At 41.4% G+C, this 21118-nt stretch overlaps 1 protein-coding gene across 1 annotated transcript; it reads right to left on the bottom strand.

Moving 5' to 3' along the window:
- Positions 1-627: 627 nt before the first annotated feature.
- LOC141607536 (meiosis-specific protein PAIR3-like) lies at positions 628-16614 on the bottom strand. The gene is made up of 3 exons (XM_074427064.1): positions 16345-16614; positions 16210-16268; positions 628-776 (listed from the first exon to the last, which is right to left on the bottom strand). Exons 1-3 carry the CDS (start codon positions 16446-16448, stop codon positions 628-630), a joined length of 312 nt encoding a protein of 103 aa, XP_074283165.1. The 5' UTR covers positions 16449-16614.
- Between the last annotated feature and the right edge of the window lie 4504 nt (positions 16615-21118).

The raw sequence follows: 21118 nt of genomic DNA, 5'->3' as shown, positions 1-21118 counted from the left end.
ACATAGATACAGGATTTTCCCCCGAACACGATCACAGGCTTTCAGCACATACCGTACAGGCAGACTTGATATTTCTGTGGGCATTGGTGATATGTTTCTCAACCGCTGCTTCTACTTGTGAAATGAGCTTCCTTTCTGATACTTCTGCAAGACAAAAGAATAACAAGCACAAGGACTTCTTGTTCAGCTAATTAGAGCATGGAACTATGGAAACATACATCTTAAGCTCTCCAGAGTTCACTATGGTGGAGTGAAAAGTTAAACTGGTGTGGCTATTAACCCTATTTTCAGGCAGTGTAGTGTACTACTTAATTAAAAATCTAAATAACGCACAGCAATGCCAATAAAATTGCTACATTATTAGTGCGTAAACTTAAAATCCTTAACCAAAGAATGTACGAAATTCCAAACAAAAACGGAATAGTACTGCAAGAACATTAAAATAATAAGAAAAACTCACTTTGTGCCTCTATGACAGTGGTGGAGCCAGGGAGGGGTTAGCAGGGGCGGTCGCCCCCGCTGGCGTTTAAAAATTTCGAAATTTTTAGCTAAAATTTTTGAATTTTTTTGAGGCCCCCTTATAATGTTACTGTTTCGCCCCCGCTGCAAATTTTCGCCCCCGCTGTCTTACATTCCTGGCTCTGCCACTGCTATGACTCCTTTTAGTTCGACTAGTTGCGCTTCCATCCCTTCTACTACAACTATGTAATCCTGAAGGCTCTTATGAATTGCTCGCTTCCAATTATCATGTGTGACCTTAAGAAGTTCTTGTTTTTCTGCATTACACATATAATTTAAACACTAGAACACTTGCAAGAGAACTAAGCTGTCACCAAAAACATGCAACACAAATTTGTTAATTCTATTGAGAGATGTTTACATATTGGATGTAAGATATGGGATGAAAATCGTACATGTAAACATCTGTCAATAGAATTAACCTTCTTATTTCTCACCCACTCATTCCTTCTCACTCTCACTTCTCATACCTCATAAACTCATCAATCCTCCAACACCCCCAGAAAACCTGAATATTCTCAAAAATAAGCAGTTCTGCGGCTCAATCTGATTTTTCGGTTCGATTCTGTTAGTGTTAGGGTATTATAGTGATTTTGGATTTTGTTATTGGTATTATTGCGTTGATTATCATTATCACTACTATTACTACTATTATTATTATTATCGGTTTTGATTAGTGTTGTTGTTTATTATTCGCGTTAGCAACCATGGGATGAAATATACACAAGGAAAAGTATGTGAGATCTAAGATGTGTTCTAATCCGGATTTCAATTACTTATTTCGGCGTTCTCCTCTCTATTTGGCTATTAATTTGAAAAAAACAAATTTCGTGGGTTTTGCTTAATTTTTTAATTATGGCTACAAGTAATCATCTTTCATTGTTTTTGTAGTATTTTTTTTTTTTTGCTTTGTTGCTACTGTTGTTTTCTGAACTTTGATTGTTGTATAAAGATATGAACTTTTTGTTCTTAGAAGTTTATTAGATTGATTGATTACCTAAATGTTACCTCTCGTCTCATAACGTAACCCTAATTATGTATCTAGAATATTTTAACTTATTATATAAGATAATAATATATCTCATATTCAAGCTATACGGTGTATTCTAATAATATACCATAATCCTCAACGCATTAAGGCAAGGATATCCGCTTTCTCCATTTTGTTTGTCCAATGCACGCATAAAAATTTTATGTTACCTTCCTGTAACATTGTTGATATGTTTCATGATTGTGTGCAAATTATGGTTGTGTGTGCCACTCTTGTCAAGGCGATAAACTTGACGCAAGTCAGGCAAAACCAACAAACAAGTATCACTCGGAAGAGTATGACTCGTAATAACAATGCAAAACAATAGATGTGTGGAAACATCGCAAAGTATTACAATACAAACTTACTAATAATCGTGACAAAATACTAATAAAACGTGGCAAAATTTTAGTAAATTGTGGTTGTATACATAACAATAAATATAGTTTGACGATATATTATAACAATATACGTGTTGATTACTATTTTTTTTCTTACGCGTGTATTTTGTTTATTGAGGCATAGTGTGATTACAAATTCGAGTTTGCATGACACCAAATAGTAAACTCATATACACCATCTACTGCTAACACATGTGGATGATTGAACTTCAAGCATTATCTTGGAAAATGAATTACGGGACCAAAAAATATTGAATAAAATTTGATCAAATGCAAACTGTGTACATGACCGTACATATAGATAAAAAAAATACAAAATATATATAAGGCTTTTGTTTTTGCACACTCTCTCACAAATAGAAGTGGGTAAGGCAAGTGGATGGGAAATGGATACCCCTACTTACACTACCCACTTTAATTTGTGAGAGTGACGCAGCTATAGACGGATAGTGTCCGTCTAATGAGATGGACTGTTGTTTTTGTTATCGAGGCTTTGTTTCTGACCTTAACTCTCCAACCTCCGCTTGATTTGCGTTAGTTGGATTTTACTTTTTTGATTGTTGATTCATGTGGTCATATTGGTATATGCGAGTACTCTGAATAGAATATACGGCGAAAGAATGATGTCAGTCGTATCAATATAAAAATTGGCATTTGTCCTACTGGCTATTCTATGGTTCTTATCACTTATCAGTACAGTTTGTTATGGCTTGATGGTTTATTGGTGTTATAGGTAACTAATCTGATTGGGTGGAGTATTCCTTTTGTTTCGGGACTAATAACACTAATTGCTTACTAATTTTTCCACTCTTTTGGTTGATGTCTAAGCTCTCATGTTTCAAAAAGAGAAGAAGTTAAGAAGTTGATATTACGGATGAAGGTGATAGAGAAATGGAGGACCTAGAGACTGCGGGTAGTGAAGGATCCAAAGAAGAACAAAGCGTGGAAAGAGATGAAAAGCTTAAGTTGTTTTTAATTTATTTATAGTCAGGGTAACCCATTAGGTTATGGGCGTCTTAGCATGAACTACTTACTTTGATGTCATTTATTTCCCAAGCCCCTTTTCCTTCCTATTGTAGGGATATCCGCTCCAGACACTCTCATTTGTGATATCTTAATTATACTTCCCACCAGTGTATAGATTATAAAGTTTGTATGTAATGTTTTTTTTTTTTCATAACTGGAAGTAATTTACATGTAGGTACGACTCTTAAAATTGTGAAAAATGATTAGGCATCTGATGTATTACCTGTTACCCCTCTTTTAGTTATTGAGCATACACGCATTTTTTCCGAGCTTTTAAAGTTTAGTTATCTTTAAATTTTTGATGTCAAAACTCAAAATACTTGAATTTATATGTATATACTTTTTGAAAAATATTATATTTTTTTTAGTTTAATGTTTAAGTGAACGACCTCCAAAACATTATACTAAAACTAATAGGAGTAATATTTAAAACAAAACTCAAAAACTTTGTTATAAAACTCAAAAAGCATACAATCAGATGTACTGATGTATAATCTATGAACTCATTAAAACTAAGGCTTTGTGGCCAGCCTATTTTTTTATATGAATAAACAAAATTTATGAAGCTTAGAATGAGTATAAGATGCTGAATCAGTCCAAGATGCTAATACAAATGGATTAAATAGTCAAAATTGTGTAAAACTTAGTTGATCAAAAACCATTTTAAACAACAAGACTCAAGACTCCGTCGACTTGCTGAATGCCTGCTACAGCCGGCTACGGAATCCTCAAGAAATCCTGTGTTAACCTCAATGTCGAGCAAGACACATCCAGAGATTCCAAATTTAAAGAAGGAATGATTAGTTACTCGAGGGACTAGAGAGAGAATTGTAAAGAAATTGTTCTCTCAAGCCTCTATTTTTGAACAACAATTTTATGCTATCATTTTTTTTTCCTTTTATTGCCTATTTATTTTAAAATAAGAAGACGAGAATGTTTCTTGCTCGAGTTAAAATAGAGGTTATACCAAGTTGATGAGGAGGGTTTTTCATTTTAAGATTGTAAGATGATTTTTCTATTTAACTTAGATAACGTTAATAGTTTTGAATTTTATAGAATCATGATGGATAAAACAATTAATAATGAAATAATATTAAAATAAATGAATAAAACAAGAAATGTGAAGAAATTAAAAGAGTCCAAATTCAAAGAAGGAATGATTAGGAGATAATGGCAATTAACAATACTGTATCCACTTGGGATCTAGATGCATTATGTTCTAAAACACCCAATTCTGTAGTAATCAAATCATAATATCCATTATGATTGGTTCGATTATGTAACAACAAATCACAAGATGCGAGCTATAAGAGGAAAAGAGAGAGGAAGGGATGAGGAGAAAGAGGAAGGGAAGATAAGGATGAATAATTCGAGGATAAAGTGTAGGAGGAGTATTATTACGAGAGAAAGTGAAGCATAAAGAGAGGGGAGAAGAAGGTGGTTGAGGAAGCGAGGACGTCGGTGAAAAAATGGAGAGAGAAAGAGGAGTATAAGAGAGAGGGAGAGGTAGGGGAAAGATGAGTAGTAAGAAAGGGTAAGAGGAAAAGGGCGAGTAGTATGAGGAGAAAAGGAAGGAGGAGGAGTAATAATAGGGGAAAGAGAAATACTGAGAGATTTAAAAAATTATAAGAAAACTCCTTACGTATCGAAATTCGTTTTCATTGGTTTATCAGTTAATCGAGCAATCGTAATCAGGTTGTCATTTTTTTCGAATAAGCATAACGGAAGCACGGAGACATGAAAAATTGAAAATAGAATGGGGATGAGGAATATGAAAGGGACAAGAGGGTGAAAATAGTGAGGAAGGTGAGGGTTAAGACTTAAGAGGCGACAACATTAAAGAGAAAAAATGGGGAAAGAAGAGAACGAGGGGAAGAATGAGGGGTAGTGAATAAGAAAGGGCTAAGAGGAGTAGGACAAATAAGAGAAAAGGAAGGTGGATAATACGAATGTGAAAAGGGATGGAGGTCGAGAAAGAGAACAGGGGAAATAATAAGAGGTAGGGAGAGGGAATAGAAGGAGGTGAATGATAAGAGGAAAGAAAATGAGGAAGAGAGGGGGAGGAGAAAGAGGCATATACGAAGGAGGAGTACGAGGAAAAATGAGAGGAGTAATAATATGAGAGCAAGTGGAGGAGGGGAAATTGAAGATATATAAGAGGATGGTAGGGAATATAAAAGGTATAGGTGAGGACCATGAGGTTGAAGAGGGGGATGTGGTTTAGGATGTGGCGGGTTGGAGAGGAAAGAGGGAGATAAAGAGGAGGCGCGGTAAAGGGTGAGGAAGGTGGGGGAAAAGGAGGAGGGGGAGAGGACGAGAAGTAAAAAAGGTTAAGGGGAAAAGAGCGATTAATATGAGGAGGAAGGGGAGGAATAAGAAGAGAAAGATGAGTGATTATAATGAAAAATAATATTATGAAAAAATCTCGACAAAATAAAAAAGAATTTACCCATGAACTGTTTCAGGGGCGTGCCAGCGTAACGTGAGACTAAGCCTGTTGTGTTTTCGTTAGTCAACATTCATTTTGTTTTCTGGTATTGTTATCTGGTCCCTTTGGTCTGATAGCCATTTAAAAACCTCACTATGCCTTGGTGAGTTAATGGCATATCATTTCGCCTTCTATTTCAGGGCAATTGTTCTCTAATTAGTTAACATTAGACGTAATTTCAAGAAATTTCGCCAATTGTGTGATATATACTATGCTCGTTACATACATTCTAAATATATACAGGACCATCCATTTCTGTTAATATAATTCAGATTTACTTACACTACCATATAATAGAGTATCTTCTAATAAGTAAGTATAATTAAGATAATTTACTTTTCATAAACCAAATTAAGTGTTTGGACATTGTTTAACGAACTTGGAGCATCACAACGTTTAGTATCTCTCCATGTATCATGAAAAGTCTATGAACATTCGATATCGTACGATTCGTAGCAGTAGGCAATGAATCAAAAATGTGTTGGGGGATAATGTAGCTATGGACATACGATATTTTAGGAGTAGACATTCGATAATGTAAAAGAAATATGGTAGCATGCACATAAATCATAAGCGATTAAAATGTCTTGGGGGATACATGACCAAAAGAGCCAGTGTTTTTAAGGAGATACATAGGGGCCAAAATATTAATGTAGAAAAGCGGAACATGATCGAGCCGGTGTACTGCCATCTGAATTCACCATCCTTCACAAGAACACCAAGTCTCTACCACATTAAGCTGAGAAAAACTTGTAAGGTCGTTGACGACAGACTCATGGCTATAATGTGAGGCGGGGGGTTTCTAGGAGGAGGAAGGGGTAAAGGTAGGAGGAGAAATAGTAGGAGGAGAGGAAAAGGAGAATGTAAATAGGCAAAGGAGGAGAAGGATAGAGATCGGGAAAAATAATGAGAGGACAGAAGAAGAGGCGGGGAGAGAGAAATGGAAGAATGTGAATGATAAGACGAGGAACTAAACTAAAATTTGACTGAAAGCTTTTTTGGCAAGGGAAAGAGTCAGGGATGAAGCGGAGAAAGAGGAAGGGGAAGATAAGGCCGAATATTAGATGATAAATGGAAGGAGTAATATGAGAGCAAGTAGAGGAGAAATGTAGGATATGTACGAGGACGAGGGCGGATAGGGAAGGGGTATGGGATGAGAAAGGGGAAAAGGAAGGAGGAGGACTATGAGGCAGAAAAAGAAAGAGGAGGTTGAGTACGCGACGACATTGAAGAGAAAGGAGGAGAGAAATTTGAGGATCAAGGAGAAGGGGAGAGTAGGAGGAGTAGAGAAAAGAGTGGAGGACCGGAGGAATGGTAGTGATACGGAGATAATTTATTATAATGATAAAAAAATATAAGAAAACTCGACTTATAAAATAGATTTCACTAATTATCGAGGCACCTTTTCGTTAATGTATCAGTGAGACAATCATAATCACGATATTACTTACTTGAACGATGCATAAGAGAATTGGAGGATACACAAGAGAAGGCATGAAGACATGGAAATAAAAATGGGAGGAGGCCGGGAATAGGAAAAAGGACAAGGAAAATGATTAGAGGGAAAAAGGAGAACGAGGGTAAAGCAAGAGGAAGGGGCGGGGGAAGAGGGGGCAAAGGGGATGAGGACAAGCAGTATGAAGAGAAAAGGGAGAAGGAGAATGAGGATGGGAAAAATATGGAAGTCGGTAAAGAGAATGATGGAAAAGAAGATAAGGTAGGGGAAAGGAAAATGGAAGGATGTGAATAATAAATGGAACGGAAAATGTGAAAGAGGGAAGGAGAAAGGGAATCAGAAAGATAAAAAGGAGTAATACGAGGAAAAATGGGAATAGTAGCATGAAAGGAAATGATTATAATGAATAAATAAAATTATAAATAAAATCGACTAAGAAAAATACAACATACTAAATTTATTGTACTTCGTTTTTATTAAGAAGCAACTTTTGTACTGAACGGTTTGTCTAAAACATGATTATTTGGGCGGTGTGTGTAGATAAACCTACGTTTTGAGTGAAATTGCTTAGATTTTATGAAAATCCGTGTTAAAGAATATCTATGTGCAGTTGAACAGAGTAAGGTATATTTGTTTATGATACTTCGTAAGCTACAACATAATACTATGGTTTTATGTTGTTCCGGGTGTAATTCCAGAGCAAGTATAGTTACAACCCGTGGCTTGTTGAATGATGTCTTGAGTTGGATTCTCCTTTGGTCTTAATCGTTCCTCTCGGCCTCTCCTGCAACAATGAACGAACTGAGGGCTTGGCTTTGTGCCAAGCGTACTCACTCCGACGCTCAAGTTAGTAAACTTAAAGGATAAGTTGTTACTTGGCTGAATGTATATTGTAGAGAGATAAGGAAGATATTACCAGATGAATAGTGTATTAGGTTTAGTTGTGTATTTTATTTTATCCTTTCCTCGATGAAGGTTGAGGAGTATTTATAGGCTTTCACCTTTTGTCACGTAGTGGCCAAGTGGCTAGCAGGTGGAAAAACTGATCTACCCCTCGGCCGAGGGACCTATGGCAGGCCGGCGGGCCTTGTTGACCCACCGCCGAGGGGTCTTGGATGTGAGTACGCGGGTATGTGTCCCTGGCGGTTGTCATGCCGAGACCCAGCCGACAGCCGATGAGCTGCGTCGGCTAGGCTATCTAAGTCGTTGACTTGCTGTGGATATCTTTGACCTTGCTCAATATGTTGACTTGGTCAGCGGTGCAGAATATGCCCCATCAATTTGCCCCCAGCGTAGTCTATGCCGTGGTATGGGCTCCGATGTACGTTTGAGCGTATATTCTGCGTAAGTAATTTGCGGAAAATTTCGCACGGCTTCTTTGCGGCGGCTTCTTTTACCTCGGCTGGTCTTTCTTAGGCCGTACCATATCCCCCTCCACATGGATGTGTAAAGGGCATCCGATGTGGAAAAGAAAGTGACGTTGGCCGAGACCAGGATTGGGTGTGCCGGTTGTTTTTGATTGCCCCGGCCGCGCTACTTAGCTTGGTTGACCATGATGCGGCGGAGAACGGATGCTTGGGAATTTGTTGAGGAAGGTGAATAGGCAAGGAGATATGAATAGGCGTGTTGAAGACGCAGTTCTTGTTGCATTGATTGACGTCTAACCGTTGCAACGATTGACATTCAGTAATTGCATGCCCGACACGTGTCCGCATCTTTGATTGTTGACGCCTCATGGGCTGTTCACGATTGGTCCTTCTTTATGGGCTTTTCCCTATAAATAGGGCGAGTTATCCGTGAAATTGGCCACCAATTTCATTCTCTAAAATTTTCCTCTAAACTTTCAAGGGTTTTCTTTGTCTTCTAATTCTCAGAGTTGTTACTCCGGCGAGTGTTTTCTTTAAGGTAAACAAACAAACTTTCCCATTTCTTAACTTTGTAAGTCTTTATGGTAAACATGTCTTCTGCTGATGCCGGTCCTAGTAAGCCGGCGCCGGGGTTCCGTCGCGTCTTGATGATGAGGAAGTTGACGCCCGCTCCCGATAAGGCACAGGGGGGCCCTAGGTCTCCTTCTCCTGAAGTCGATCCTCGAATTTTGGAGGAATGGGAGGATGACTCTGATGTCGATGATGACGCAGACGATTTTGGTGATGATCTTTGAAGAGGCTCGTCCCAAAGAGGTGAGGCGGTGCGTTATGGATCACGGTGGCGCCCGCAAGGTACGCGTTGACCGAGCTTGGACACATAAGTTTGCCAGTTGTTCTGGTGAGAAATTTTTCGAGGGTCACTTCTTCTTTGGCAGGGGATACAAGATTGTTATCCCTGAGGAGGGCCAGGCCGTCTGTTGCCCTCCGCCGGGCCATACCGGCGTATACATGCGACATTTGGAGTACGGGCTCCGGTTTCCGCTGAATGAGTACGTCGTTGCCATCATTAAAGCTATGAATGTCGCTGTGGCCCAACTGCATCCGTTGGCCATGAGGACGATAGTCGGCTTTGTGTGGCTTTGTCTCTTCAAGGGGAGGCCCGACGGTAAATTTATTCCGCCGGCTTCATTATCTCCAGCCGTCAATCTCTGGCCGCGTCGGTTGGTACAGTGTGCACACGGAGAAAGGTTATGTCTCTGTTGACAAACTTACTTCTTGCAAAGACTGGAGAAACCGGTGGGTGTACGTTAAGGTGCCGGATGACTATCCGTTGCCCCTCTCCTTTCAGCACCAAGTGAATTTGCGGTGTGAGACTAAGGCGGAGCATGACAGATGGGTCAGCCGGAAGAAGCTTAAAATGGATGCCAGCAGGGTCCTTCTTAAGGAGGACGAGAGGCTGGCGATGAGGCTTTTTGAGTTGGACAAGAGTGGGCTGCCGAAAAGATGGATCCCCCCAACGCAGATCATTCTTCAGGATGAGCCGCTTTGCCATGTCGGCCTCATACCGGCCCTAGCGCAGGGTGAGTGGGGTCGGTGTGAGGCCCATCACCGTTCTCATTGTGTCTCGAACTTTGATTTATTTCTTCTACTTAACTCTTGCTTTTATTTTTTATTTTGCAGACCACTTTGGACGGGACTTGTCTGAGGATATCCTCCGGAGAATGGGGCTGCACAAAGACAAAACCGTTGCTAACCTGCACCCCAAGGCTCTGGCCCATGACCGTAGGACGTCGCCGAACGATCTTATGGACCAGCGGCTGAAAAGTTTGAATGCAGTGGAGGCCCAGGCGAAGGTTGTTAGTAACATGCCGCGCCATACGCGAAAAACAAAGCCTTCGGCGGTGATGGCGTCGACATCGGCTCCGCCTTCCATCCCCCCTGTTCAGAAGGAGACGGTGGAGATCGTTTACATCTCTAATGGGGATGACTCTGACGAGGAGGAGGGGTCTCCCCTTGTCCGTAAGAGAAAGAGCCTTTTACCGCTTCCGTTGCTTCTGCTGGCGACGACGAGGAAATGCGCCCTTCGCCAAGAAGGCCAAGCACGGTATTGATCTATCCCTGTGGCTCGGACTTAGCCGGTTCCTTAGGCGCGCCGTGTGAGCTCTCCGGCATGTCTGTGTATGTTGATCGATGCTTACTTTAAATTTTGTAGATCGGCCCGCAGATCGTCCGCCGCTCTTGTTGGGCGCAAGTGGTGGGGAATTTCTGTGCAGGTGGTGATCAAGACGTCACCGTGAACCCTTTGTCCCAGAAGGCTTCCCTCTCCCGGCCTCTGGGCGGTGATCAAAATGTCACCACTGTTTCCTCATCGAAGGTTTCCCTTTCCCGACCGCAGACTAGTGATCGAAACGTCACTGCTGACTCTTCATCCCAGAAGGTTTCCCCCTCCCGGCTCGTGGCGGGAGGTGCGAGGTTGGTCGAGGAGCTGGCGAGGTGGAACGAGCTGGCCGGTGCTCGCATTATAGAGCAAGAGAAGGTCGTGGCTCAGTCCGCTCTTGAGCTTGATGCCACTAAGAAGGTGGCCGCGAAGGCGAGGCTGGATCTCCTTAATGAGCAAAGGCTTAGGGGAGATGTTGAGAAAGCGCTCTTGGCTGAGAGAAAGCTTAGGGAGGACGCCGAAAAGGAGGTCCTTCTTTGAGAGAGCCAAGGCCGAGGCTGCTGCGGCGAAGTTGCAAAGTTCTTTGGAGAAGTGTGACCTTGTTCAGAGGCATGCCGACCTTTATCTCCAGCAGAGGAATGAATTTAGGGGCAAATTTCAGATCCAGGGGAAGGTGATTCGGAGCAAGGAGGCCATCATCAGGCAAAAGGAGGATGACATTGAGATGCTCCAAACCAAAATGCTCCCCGACATGTGTTCCGAATTCCGGGATCTGGCCGAAGCAGCTGCCAGGGAGGTAATTGAGGAGCTTTTTCCTCTTGAAGGTTCCTTTCCGTGGGACAAATATGACGAGCTGTTTGACGATAAGCTCGAAGCTAAGGAGAAAGCCGTGGAGGAGAAGGTCAAGGAGGCGGCGAGAGTGAAGATAGAGCAAGAAGCGGCCGAGGAGGCGGCAACTATCGCTGAGAGGGCTAAAGCGGCCAAGGAGGAAGCCGATTGGGCGAGGGCAGTTGAGGCTGCCGAGGCTAAGGCTGGGGCTGCTGAAGCTGAGGCTGCTATGGGAGCTCTTTGGGTTGCCCTCGAAGAAGGTGTCTTCTGCTACTGGCTGCGATGGCAACAAGCAGACATAGGGAGATGATATCTGTAGCCTTTTGTCTTTTGGTTTGTCCTTGTAATTTCTTGTAATTCGTTGAACATTTTTAATAAGAGTTCATTTCTTCTGCCTCCGGCCTGGCCGAGGTTTTTACCTCACTTCTTTTTCTTGCGCTAGTATCTGAGCGCCCCAATTGTACTTTAGCGTCTATGTCTTCGTATGGGTTGTCTCCTCACGTTATTAATTGAGTGTCTCTTTTGTTTCCGCCTCGGCTTGGCGAGGCGATCTAAGCGCGTATCTCGGTGTGTTAACGCTTCTAAGGCATTTTGATTGCTTTGCGAGTATCAAGCGCGGCGGTCGTGATTGCCGCTCTTGTCGGTGTGACGGTGTGAGCCAAAGCATCTGCTTCTTATTCGGCTCGCGTGGCGTCTACCACTTGTGGTGTCTGCGACGGCGCCTATTTCTTCATGAGACTGCCGTGGCGTCTACCACTTGGAGTGACTGCGACGGCGTCCAACCTCTTGGGGTGACTGCCGTGGCGTCTACTACTTGGGGTAGCTGCGTGGCGCCTACTTCTTCATGGAGCGCCATGGCGTCTACCACTTGGAGTGATCTGCGACGGCGTCCAACCTCTTGGGGTGGCTGCCGTGGCGTCTACTACTGGGGTGGTGCTGCGACGGCGCCTATTTCTTCATGGGATCGCGTGGCGTCTACCACTTGGAGTGACTGCGACGGCGTCCAACCTCTTGGGGTGACTGTCGTGGCGTCTACTACTTGGGGTGACTGCGACGGCGCCTACTTCTTCATGGAGACTGCCGTGGCGTCTACCACTTGGAGTGACTGCGACGGCGTCCAACCTCTTGGGGTGACTGCCGTGGCGTCTACTACTTGGGGTGACTGCGACGGCGCCTATTTCTTCATGGAGACTGCCGCTCTTGTCGGTATGACAGTGTGAGCCGACATCTGCTTATTGATAAAGACTGCCGCTCTTGTCGGTATGACAGTGTGAGTCGGCGTCTCTTTCCTACCGACTATGGGAAGAATGAACATTTTGATGGAAGACTTGGATGGTTTTTCATTTAGGTAAAAACATGCGTCGGGGTGCCCAATTTGTTTTGGACACCTCCGCTACATAGATTATTCCCGAGATTACCAGCGTCCTAATGGCCTATCAAAGGCACAACGTCCTAGTCAGCCGCTAGTTACATCCATGAGGTCGCCCTCCTGTTGTAAGGATAGACTTTTCCCTTTCTCTGATTTCTTTGCCACTTTGAGGGATTGCATGTTGCATCCTCTGGCGGCTATCTGGACGTTGACCACCTCGTCATTCTCGTCTTTGGAGACGAGCTTATGCGCTTCCCCCCGGTCCGAGACATACATCAGTGTTAGGGCCCGGATGGACATCACTGCGTCGGCCTCGCTCGGGTGACTCGGCCTATGAGAACGTTGTAGGCGGACGAGCCGTCGATGACCACGAACTCGGCGGGACATTCTTAGCCGCATTCTTTTCGCCGAACGTCACCGGAGTCCGATCGACCCCGGTGGTACCAGGCCGGCCCCGGAGAAGTTGTATAGTGGGTTAGTGCGGGGGCTCAAGTCCTTGACTTTTAGGCCGAGGCCGAGGAAGCACTCCCGAACATGATGTTCGTGTATGCGCGCTGTGTCAATCGGGCACCTCTTGACAGGATGGTTGGATATGTCCAAATTGACTACCGGTGGGTCATTTGTGAGGAGCGATGACTCCTTCGTAGTCCTTCCTTCCGATGGTTATATCGGGGGTGTTGGAAGCGGGGATCGTTTGTGTTGGGCACAAAGTTGATGGCCTGATATAGCTCGTTCAGGTGCCGTTTGTGCCCATGAGCGGACCCTCCGTTCTCGTTGCCCCCGATGACAACATGGATCACTCTTATCCGTTCGAAGACGGATTTCTTACCTGAACTGTCGGCGTCAGTCTTTTGGCCTTTGGCAACGTACTTGCCGAGGCTCCCCTTCCGGATCAGCTCTTCAATGGCATTCTTGGATCGGCGATCGTTGGTTAGATGGCCGGTGTGGCCGTGGTACTCACGTCGATCGGCTCGTGTCACCGTCACTTTTTGCTTGGGGGGTCTCTCCCACTTCGGCCCTCGTTTTTCTCGGGCGAAGACCTCGGCGGGCGATACGACGAGAGGGGTTTTATCACTATACCGCCTCTGGTGGTACGTGCCCGAACTCCACCCGGCGCCTGTCGAGTCCTGTTTCCTGGCAGACTTGTCCGACCGTGACCTATTATTCTCACGGCGTCTTTCGTCGGACCGTGACCCGTTGTTGTCACGGCGTCTTTCATCCGGGTTGTCCTCCCGGTGGCTCTTCTTTTCGGAGGGCTCGGCCTCGCTGGGACCGACCCATGTCTTGTGATAGTCTTCTACCTTGATGGCCTGGTCGGCCATCCTCCTGGCGGCATCCAAGCTCAGGCCTCCGCATTTGATGAGCTCATTTTTTAAGTCTCCTTGGGAGGCCCTTCATCGATCGAAGGCCGCCGATTCGGGATTAATTTCTCGAATCTCTTGGACCTTTCCATCGAACCTTTTCACATAGCTTCGTAGAGACTCGCCCCCCTCCTGTTTGATAGTTAGGAGGTCCGATGTCTCCACGGCCCTTCTCTTGTTGCAAGAGTACTGGGCTAGAAAGGCGTCTCTTAGGTCGGCGTAGTAGTACACCGAGCCGTCGGGAAGCCCTTTGTACCAACTTTGAACCATCCCATGCAAAGTTGTTGGGAAGACTCGGCACCAGACCTCATCGGGCTGCTCCCATACCGACATGTAAGACTCGAAAGCCTCAGCGTGGTCGGCTGGATCACTATCTCCTTTGTATGATAGGGGTGACAACTTGAGCTTAGTTGGCACCTGGACTTCTAGGACGTAGGCGTTGAGGGGCTGTCTGACCACGTGCCGAACGACACGCGGCGATCGGCTCCTCGCATTCCTAATCCGGCTCCTCTCCTCGTAGCGGGAAGGACTTCTTCTTCGACTCGGACTTCTTCTCCAACTCGCCGAGTCGGACTCCTCCACGGTTCCTTTGGGGTAAGCCTCGTTCGTGCTTGCGGGACGCTGTCCTCCCATGAGTGCGGGAAGGACTTAGGTCTACCACGCCCACTTTGGGCTCCCCCGGCGACTTGGCCGGGTCAACTTCTCCCGGTGCTCCGTTCAAATTTCTGAGTCACGTTTTGGGCTCTGGTCTCTGGCGTTTTCCGCCGCTCTTGTCGGCGTGACGGTGTGTGAGCGGCGTATTACTAATTAGGTCCAAGACCATTTTCGGTTTTTTATGTCAACCACGTGTCCCATGATGGTGACTGGTTGGGCGCGGCGTGTCCGGCATTATTGGCATCCCGAACTCCGGTTGGATTACTCCGCCGGTGGAGGGCTGCACGACTCCAGAATTGTTGAAAGTGTCATCGTGGTAGAATGCGGTTTCGTCGGTCACGACTGCGTCTTGTTGTTTTGACATCTTAGCTTTTTGGGTGGGTTTTTGTTTTTTTTTTTTTTTTTTTGTTTGGGAATGAATGTGACTAGCTTCTAGTATCGATCCCCACAGACGGCGCCAATTGTTCCGGGTGTAATTCCAGAGCAAGTATAGTTACCACCCGTGGCTTGTTGAATGATGTCTTGAGTTGGATTCTCCTTTGGTCTTAATCGTTCCTCTCGGCCTCTCCTGCAACAATGAACGAACTGAGGGCTTGGCTTTGTGCCAAGCGTACTCACTCCGACGCTCAAGTTTGTAAACTTAAAGGATAAGTTGTTACTTGGCTGAATGTATATTGTAGAGAGATAAGGAAGATATTACCAGATGAATAGTGTATTAGGTTTAGTTGTGTATTTTATTTTATCCTTTCCTCGATGAAGGTTGAGGAGTATTTATAGGCTTTCACCTTTTGTCACGTAGTGGCCAAGTGGCCAAGTGGCTAGCAGGTGGAAAGACTGATCTACCCCTCGGCCGAGGGACCTATGGCAGGCCGGCGGGCCTTGTTGACCCACCGCCGAGGGGTCTTGGATGTGAGTACGCGGGTATGTGTCCCGGCTGGCAGGTTGTCATGCCGAGACCCAGGCTGACAGGCCGATGGGCTGCGTCGGCTAGGCTATCTAAGTCGTTGACTTGCTGTGGATATCTTTGACCTTGCTCAATATGTTGACTTGGTCAGCGGTGCAGAATATGCCCCATCATATGTATTCCATGTAATTGTATTATTTAACAATTAATCATCTAAGAAAAAAGGCGTAGTTATATTCGGATATTCATGATCTTAACAAAATTAAATACAAATTATTTATGAATGCTTGCAAAACAATATAACAACATGAGTTTCATCGTGATCCACACTCAAAACCCAATAAAAATACGCTAGCATACAAATGAAACGTCAAAAGTTAAAATATCTTAGGGGACCGCGCACTTTCGCGCGCGGTGCAACCAACTAGTATGCTTAAATATATAATGCAAAATAACACACTAAACTAAATGCACTTTTTTTCAAATTATCGTCTTACAAAAGTTTTACCAATATATTACGTGTAAATATAGGTCGAAGAGTGAACAATTAGGCTTATGATCAAAGAGTGAACAATTTCTCAAGTATTTTTTAGTTACCACTTTGACCCATATACTTTCCTTATCCATAAGAATTAGGCTTATGATTACCTTGAAGCCTACTCTGCAGTTGTTTTCGTTTAAATGTCACCTTGCGCGTTAGCTTCCTTCTGAACAATCAGCAGTTACCACTTTTAGGACCAAATAATCTACACGAAAAATAGTCCACAGGTTGAGAGAACCTACACATCAGCTTGAATCTGACATTCAACGTCCTGTAAATCTGAATGAATTTCCTCAGAAGTAGACATCAATACATCTAAGCATGTTTTTTTTGTCTCCCATGCCATTTTCCTCTTAGCCTGTTCTACAGCCAACCTCAAATTTGAAATTTCACTGAAATATCATTGGGGAAGATCAGTGTTAATAAACACTTCATACCACATGGTAAAATAGAAAAAGCAATGTTTAATTAATTCTCTAGTTTTTGAAAAATCAGGATTAAAGGAAAACCTTCTTAATGACGCTTCCATGAATATATCATCTGGTTTCCCACCAGCTGTCCACTCATGATTAGTCATATAACAAAGAGAAAAGGCCATCTTACGTCTAAAAGACCCTAAAAGCAGAAGCAAGCTACGAAGTTAGTGAGATGTACCTTTTGGAATGCTGAAAACAGGACTGACGTCATCAATATCAACTTGGCTGCGATGTTTGTTCCAGAAGACTATTGGTTTCTCAACAAACTCAATATTTGAAGATGTTTGAACATCCATATAGCCTGTCGAGAATACCCACATTTTCATCAATAAATTAGACGTGAGGAAAGAGACAAGGAATCAAGGATTGATAATGAAGTCTAAACATAAAAAGTCAGCTATGTACTCTCTTTAATTAAATAGTGATTTTCCATAGAACAATTAAGGTCATTGTTGTCAGAATTGCGATTCGATCCAACGATTCTACGATTTTACGATCCAAAAATGTTTGACCGATCCTGGATCCTACGATTCTATCATAGTTGTATAACCTTACGATCCTATTAATTTCAAAATTTCTAGAGATGGGATCATAATACGATCCTACTATTTTACGATCCTACGATCCGATTCCATAATAAATAAAAATTAATTTATATTTTTATATAATGACACCGTAAAACCCAAGTTTCGTGTAAGTTGTTCATACAATGATACTAAAATCATTAATTACCAATATTTATGAATAAATATTAATAAATAAGTGTTTTGATTTTCAATTATATGTTTTTACAAAATAAAAAATTATATTTAGTGAGTTTGTAGAATCTTGCGATTCTACGATCCGATTCTACCGATTCGATCCTACCCTCCCCATCGATCCAATGTAGAATCTCGATCCTGACAACATCGATTAAGGTGCTATCAATGTATTGGCATACAGATCAAGGCTATCTGTTCATCAAAGAGGCACTCATTAGGGTCAAAGGTAATCGTCTTTTTTTTTTTTGCATTAATCACAAAAAATATGCATATCGTTTTGGGCCAAATGGGAAAGTAAGGGATGCTCCCCTTAATCCTTGATTGTAGCATGCAACTTGCTTCTAAAGCTTCAGTGTCTGGCTTTAGTAGGCTTTGCTGAGCTCTGCTAATTCATCTGAATCAGGCATAGTGCTTTGTTTAACAAGATCAGTTAGCACTACTCGCTACATTTTGGAAGTCTAGAACAAGTTTCTTACTCAAAAGCATCAAGCCACTTTACATACTGCAGCAAATTCCATCCTGAAACCTACTAAGTAATTGTTTTCTAATGAGTGGTTAATTTATCCTATAACACATCCCCTGATACCATAAGAAGATTAGGCACAGATAAAGAGTGCTCTCAACCATGCCTGTATTAGGACTATAAAAAAACGAATAGTGGCCAAAAATTTTGAGTTTCAGTAAGAGAAGACCAACTAAATATATTAATTTCTTATGTAGAAATTAATCCACTCATAATAAGTAGAATCTTCATAGATATTGACATACTGCTATTAAAAAAAATCATATCCAGAACATGTGAACCAAAGCTAAGCTAACTTAAGTTACGTAAAATGTAGAGTAAAATTTCTTTACATTATGTTCATATGCACATACACAATTTAAAAAGACCGCTAAAATGTAGCCTTCAAAACAGTGCAAAGAGTATGCAATTCTATATAACCTCTCTTCATGGCTTCAGAAGAAACGACAATATTACATTATTACCCAACCAAATTGTGAATCATGGCTTTTCGGAAGGAAGACTATAAGATTTTAAAGAAAATTATTTTAAGTATAAGATTTGAAAAAAGTGAGTTATTCAAGATATAAGTTATCAAATTACCCGTAATAATATTATCTCCTCTATACTCTATTTACCCTTTATTTTTATGCATAAATTTTTAACCGTTCGATGTTGGCTAGATACAATCTGGACCGTTGATAGGTAATGGCCTCTCCATTTCTTTTTAGGAAATGGAGAGGACAAATTTTGATTTTGATTATATAGACTATCTATTGTTTTTGTTTTGGTATATATCAACCAGTTTAGAACGGATTCGAGCTGAGCAGGTTACTAAGATGGTAAAATTCTCCCTTATAAGTTTATCACTGCTATTCACAAGACTCGAATCCAATACCCTTTAATCCTTTATTAAGATGTACATATCAGTTGATCTAAGTGCTCATGGACCGAACCGTTATATATTTGTATAACGATTTTTTTTTGAGTATTTAACAAAAGTTACATCATGACTGCATGACCCAAGCTAAACCTAAGCAAAACAATAAATTTATGATCGTGACATTTCGAATTCCTCCACTATTAATTACTCCATGACACACTTTAATTGATACTGACACCCACGAAGCATCCTAACCTTATAAAAACATATAAAAATCTTTTATATTAAGAAATAAATCAATTAATTTTAAAAAATATGATTGATTCAACTCATATAAAACCACATTCATGTCCCCATTTTCTCATATCATAACTCATTTCACAAAATCATCAAATTATACAATTTTTGAAACTCCAATTTTTGCATGCAATTTGGAGTTTAGTCACTTGTATAAAAAAGCGTACATCTCTTACGAGACAGACCGTCTCATATAAGAATTACTTAAGGAATTTTTGTTTGTAATTTGGAGTTTTAAGTCAATTACATAAAAAAGTGTACGTCTCTTACAAGACAGACCGTTTCATATAAGAATTAGTAAGGGTAAAATGATGAGTTATTACAGGAGGAGAAATATTAGAGGGTTCAAATTGGGTCGGAAAATAATCCGGGTTTTTAAATGGGTGACTCGGTTCAGAAGAAATTCATGCAAATATCATAAATTAGTCGGTTCAACCATGCAAAGAAGCAAAGGATTATCCAAATTACTCCAATGGGGAAGAAAAATAAAGTTGGAGTTACTGAAACCGGGTTCGAACCGGGATTATATCCGGTTGGGTAGACCGGTTCAAGTTCCTAAGGGACAGCTGGCAGTCTACGTGGGTGAATCAGATGGTGACACGCGGCGTGTGTTAGTGCCGGTTGTTTTCCTTAATCATCCTTTGTTTGAGAATTTATTGAAGGAAGCTGAGAGGGTTTACGGGTTCAATCATCCGGGTCGGATCATGATACCGTGCCCGATATCCGAGTTTGAGAATGTTAAGACTAGGATTGCTGAATCCGTCACTAAATGTCGGTCACCGATGTTTAGTTGTGTCTCAAGTCTTAGGTGCTTGTCGACTTGATATGTATTAATCTTTATTTCATCGTATTTTTTTCACTTTTTAAAATCGAAGAATATGATGAAAAGGAGAGAGTAGTTAGTTTAATTTGCTTGCGACGGATAGTTCCGTCATAAATGAGAATTTGTGTTAATTTAAAGTAGGTTGTTCTTGTTTCCAAGAGTGAGTTTGATTGTCTACACTCTACATAGTTAATAATAAAGTGTATATTTGGAGATCTTAGAAACAAATTGAATGAATTTTAATTTGATTGTGCATTTGTGCATGCATGACTAATGACTTCATTATGTAAAGTTCTTCCTATATATATTTTTTTTTTTAAATTTAATCCAAAAAAATGTAAGAAGTTACATTAGTTATTGCGTAAGACCGTCTTATACTGTGAGACGATCCTATTATACAAGTATAAAAAAATAACCTTTTAATTAGCAATAAACGAACAATCTTTTTGTAAAAGTAGACGGTGTTATACTATAATTTGTGAAGTAGTTAATTAGTTAAGGAGTAACTTTTAATTATGTTGTTGCTTTCATTAAAAAATATAGTTCCTCAATTACAACAACATCAGAGCCTTAATCCCAACTTATAGGTTAATTTTAAATTCAAAATCCTGATTTCTTTTATAAAAACTTAAATTTAAATCGAGAATAAAAGATTAAACGATTTTAAAAAGCGGAGTAATAACTTATGTGAATTTAAAATTCATTGAAATTTTCTTACTACGGTAGGATAATCTTACATATACAATAATTTATTTTCGTCATTGACAACAAATAATTGTATCACATAAAACTCTTTTATGAGCTTGAATTATTATGACAAAGGCCTACTGAAAAATCAAAGTTTCTATTTGAAAAAGATTGTTTTGGAATCATATGCTGTACCATTATCTTAAGAGATCGAATTCTAGTAAATTAGTGGTGCATAATTTTATATGCTTAATTTTGTTGTCCACAATTTACTACATACCAAACGAATCACATCAAGATTCTATTATTTAGTTGAGAACATGCATGTTTGTGGTTCATCAAATGATTGTTGGCACTTAGCATACGCAACTAAAATACCATGCATAAAATCGACGAAGTCTTTAGTCTATAAATTAAGATCAAAATATTGTGTTGTGATAGTAGGTCATAAGTTTGAATGCCGCCTTATATATGTACTTGTCGATCTTACATTTTATTCGACTTAAGTTTTGTTTGTTAAAACTAACTGAAAAGTTATCTGAAAACTGAAATAACTAATTGAAAAAATGGACTAATATAATGAAATG

This window comes from Silene latifolia, chromosome 1, assembly GCF_048544455.1.
Source record: "Silene latifolia isolate original U9 population chromosome 1, ASM4854445v1, whole genome shotgun sequence".
In the NCBI taxonomy this organism is placed as follows: domain Eukaryota; kingdom Viridiplantae; phylum Streptophyta; class Magnoliopsida; order Caryophyllales; family Caryophyllaceae; genus Silene; species Silene latifolia.
The sequence above is the reverse complement of the archived record's forward strand: the minus strand, read 5'-3'. Positions and strand labels throughout refer to the sequence as shown.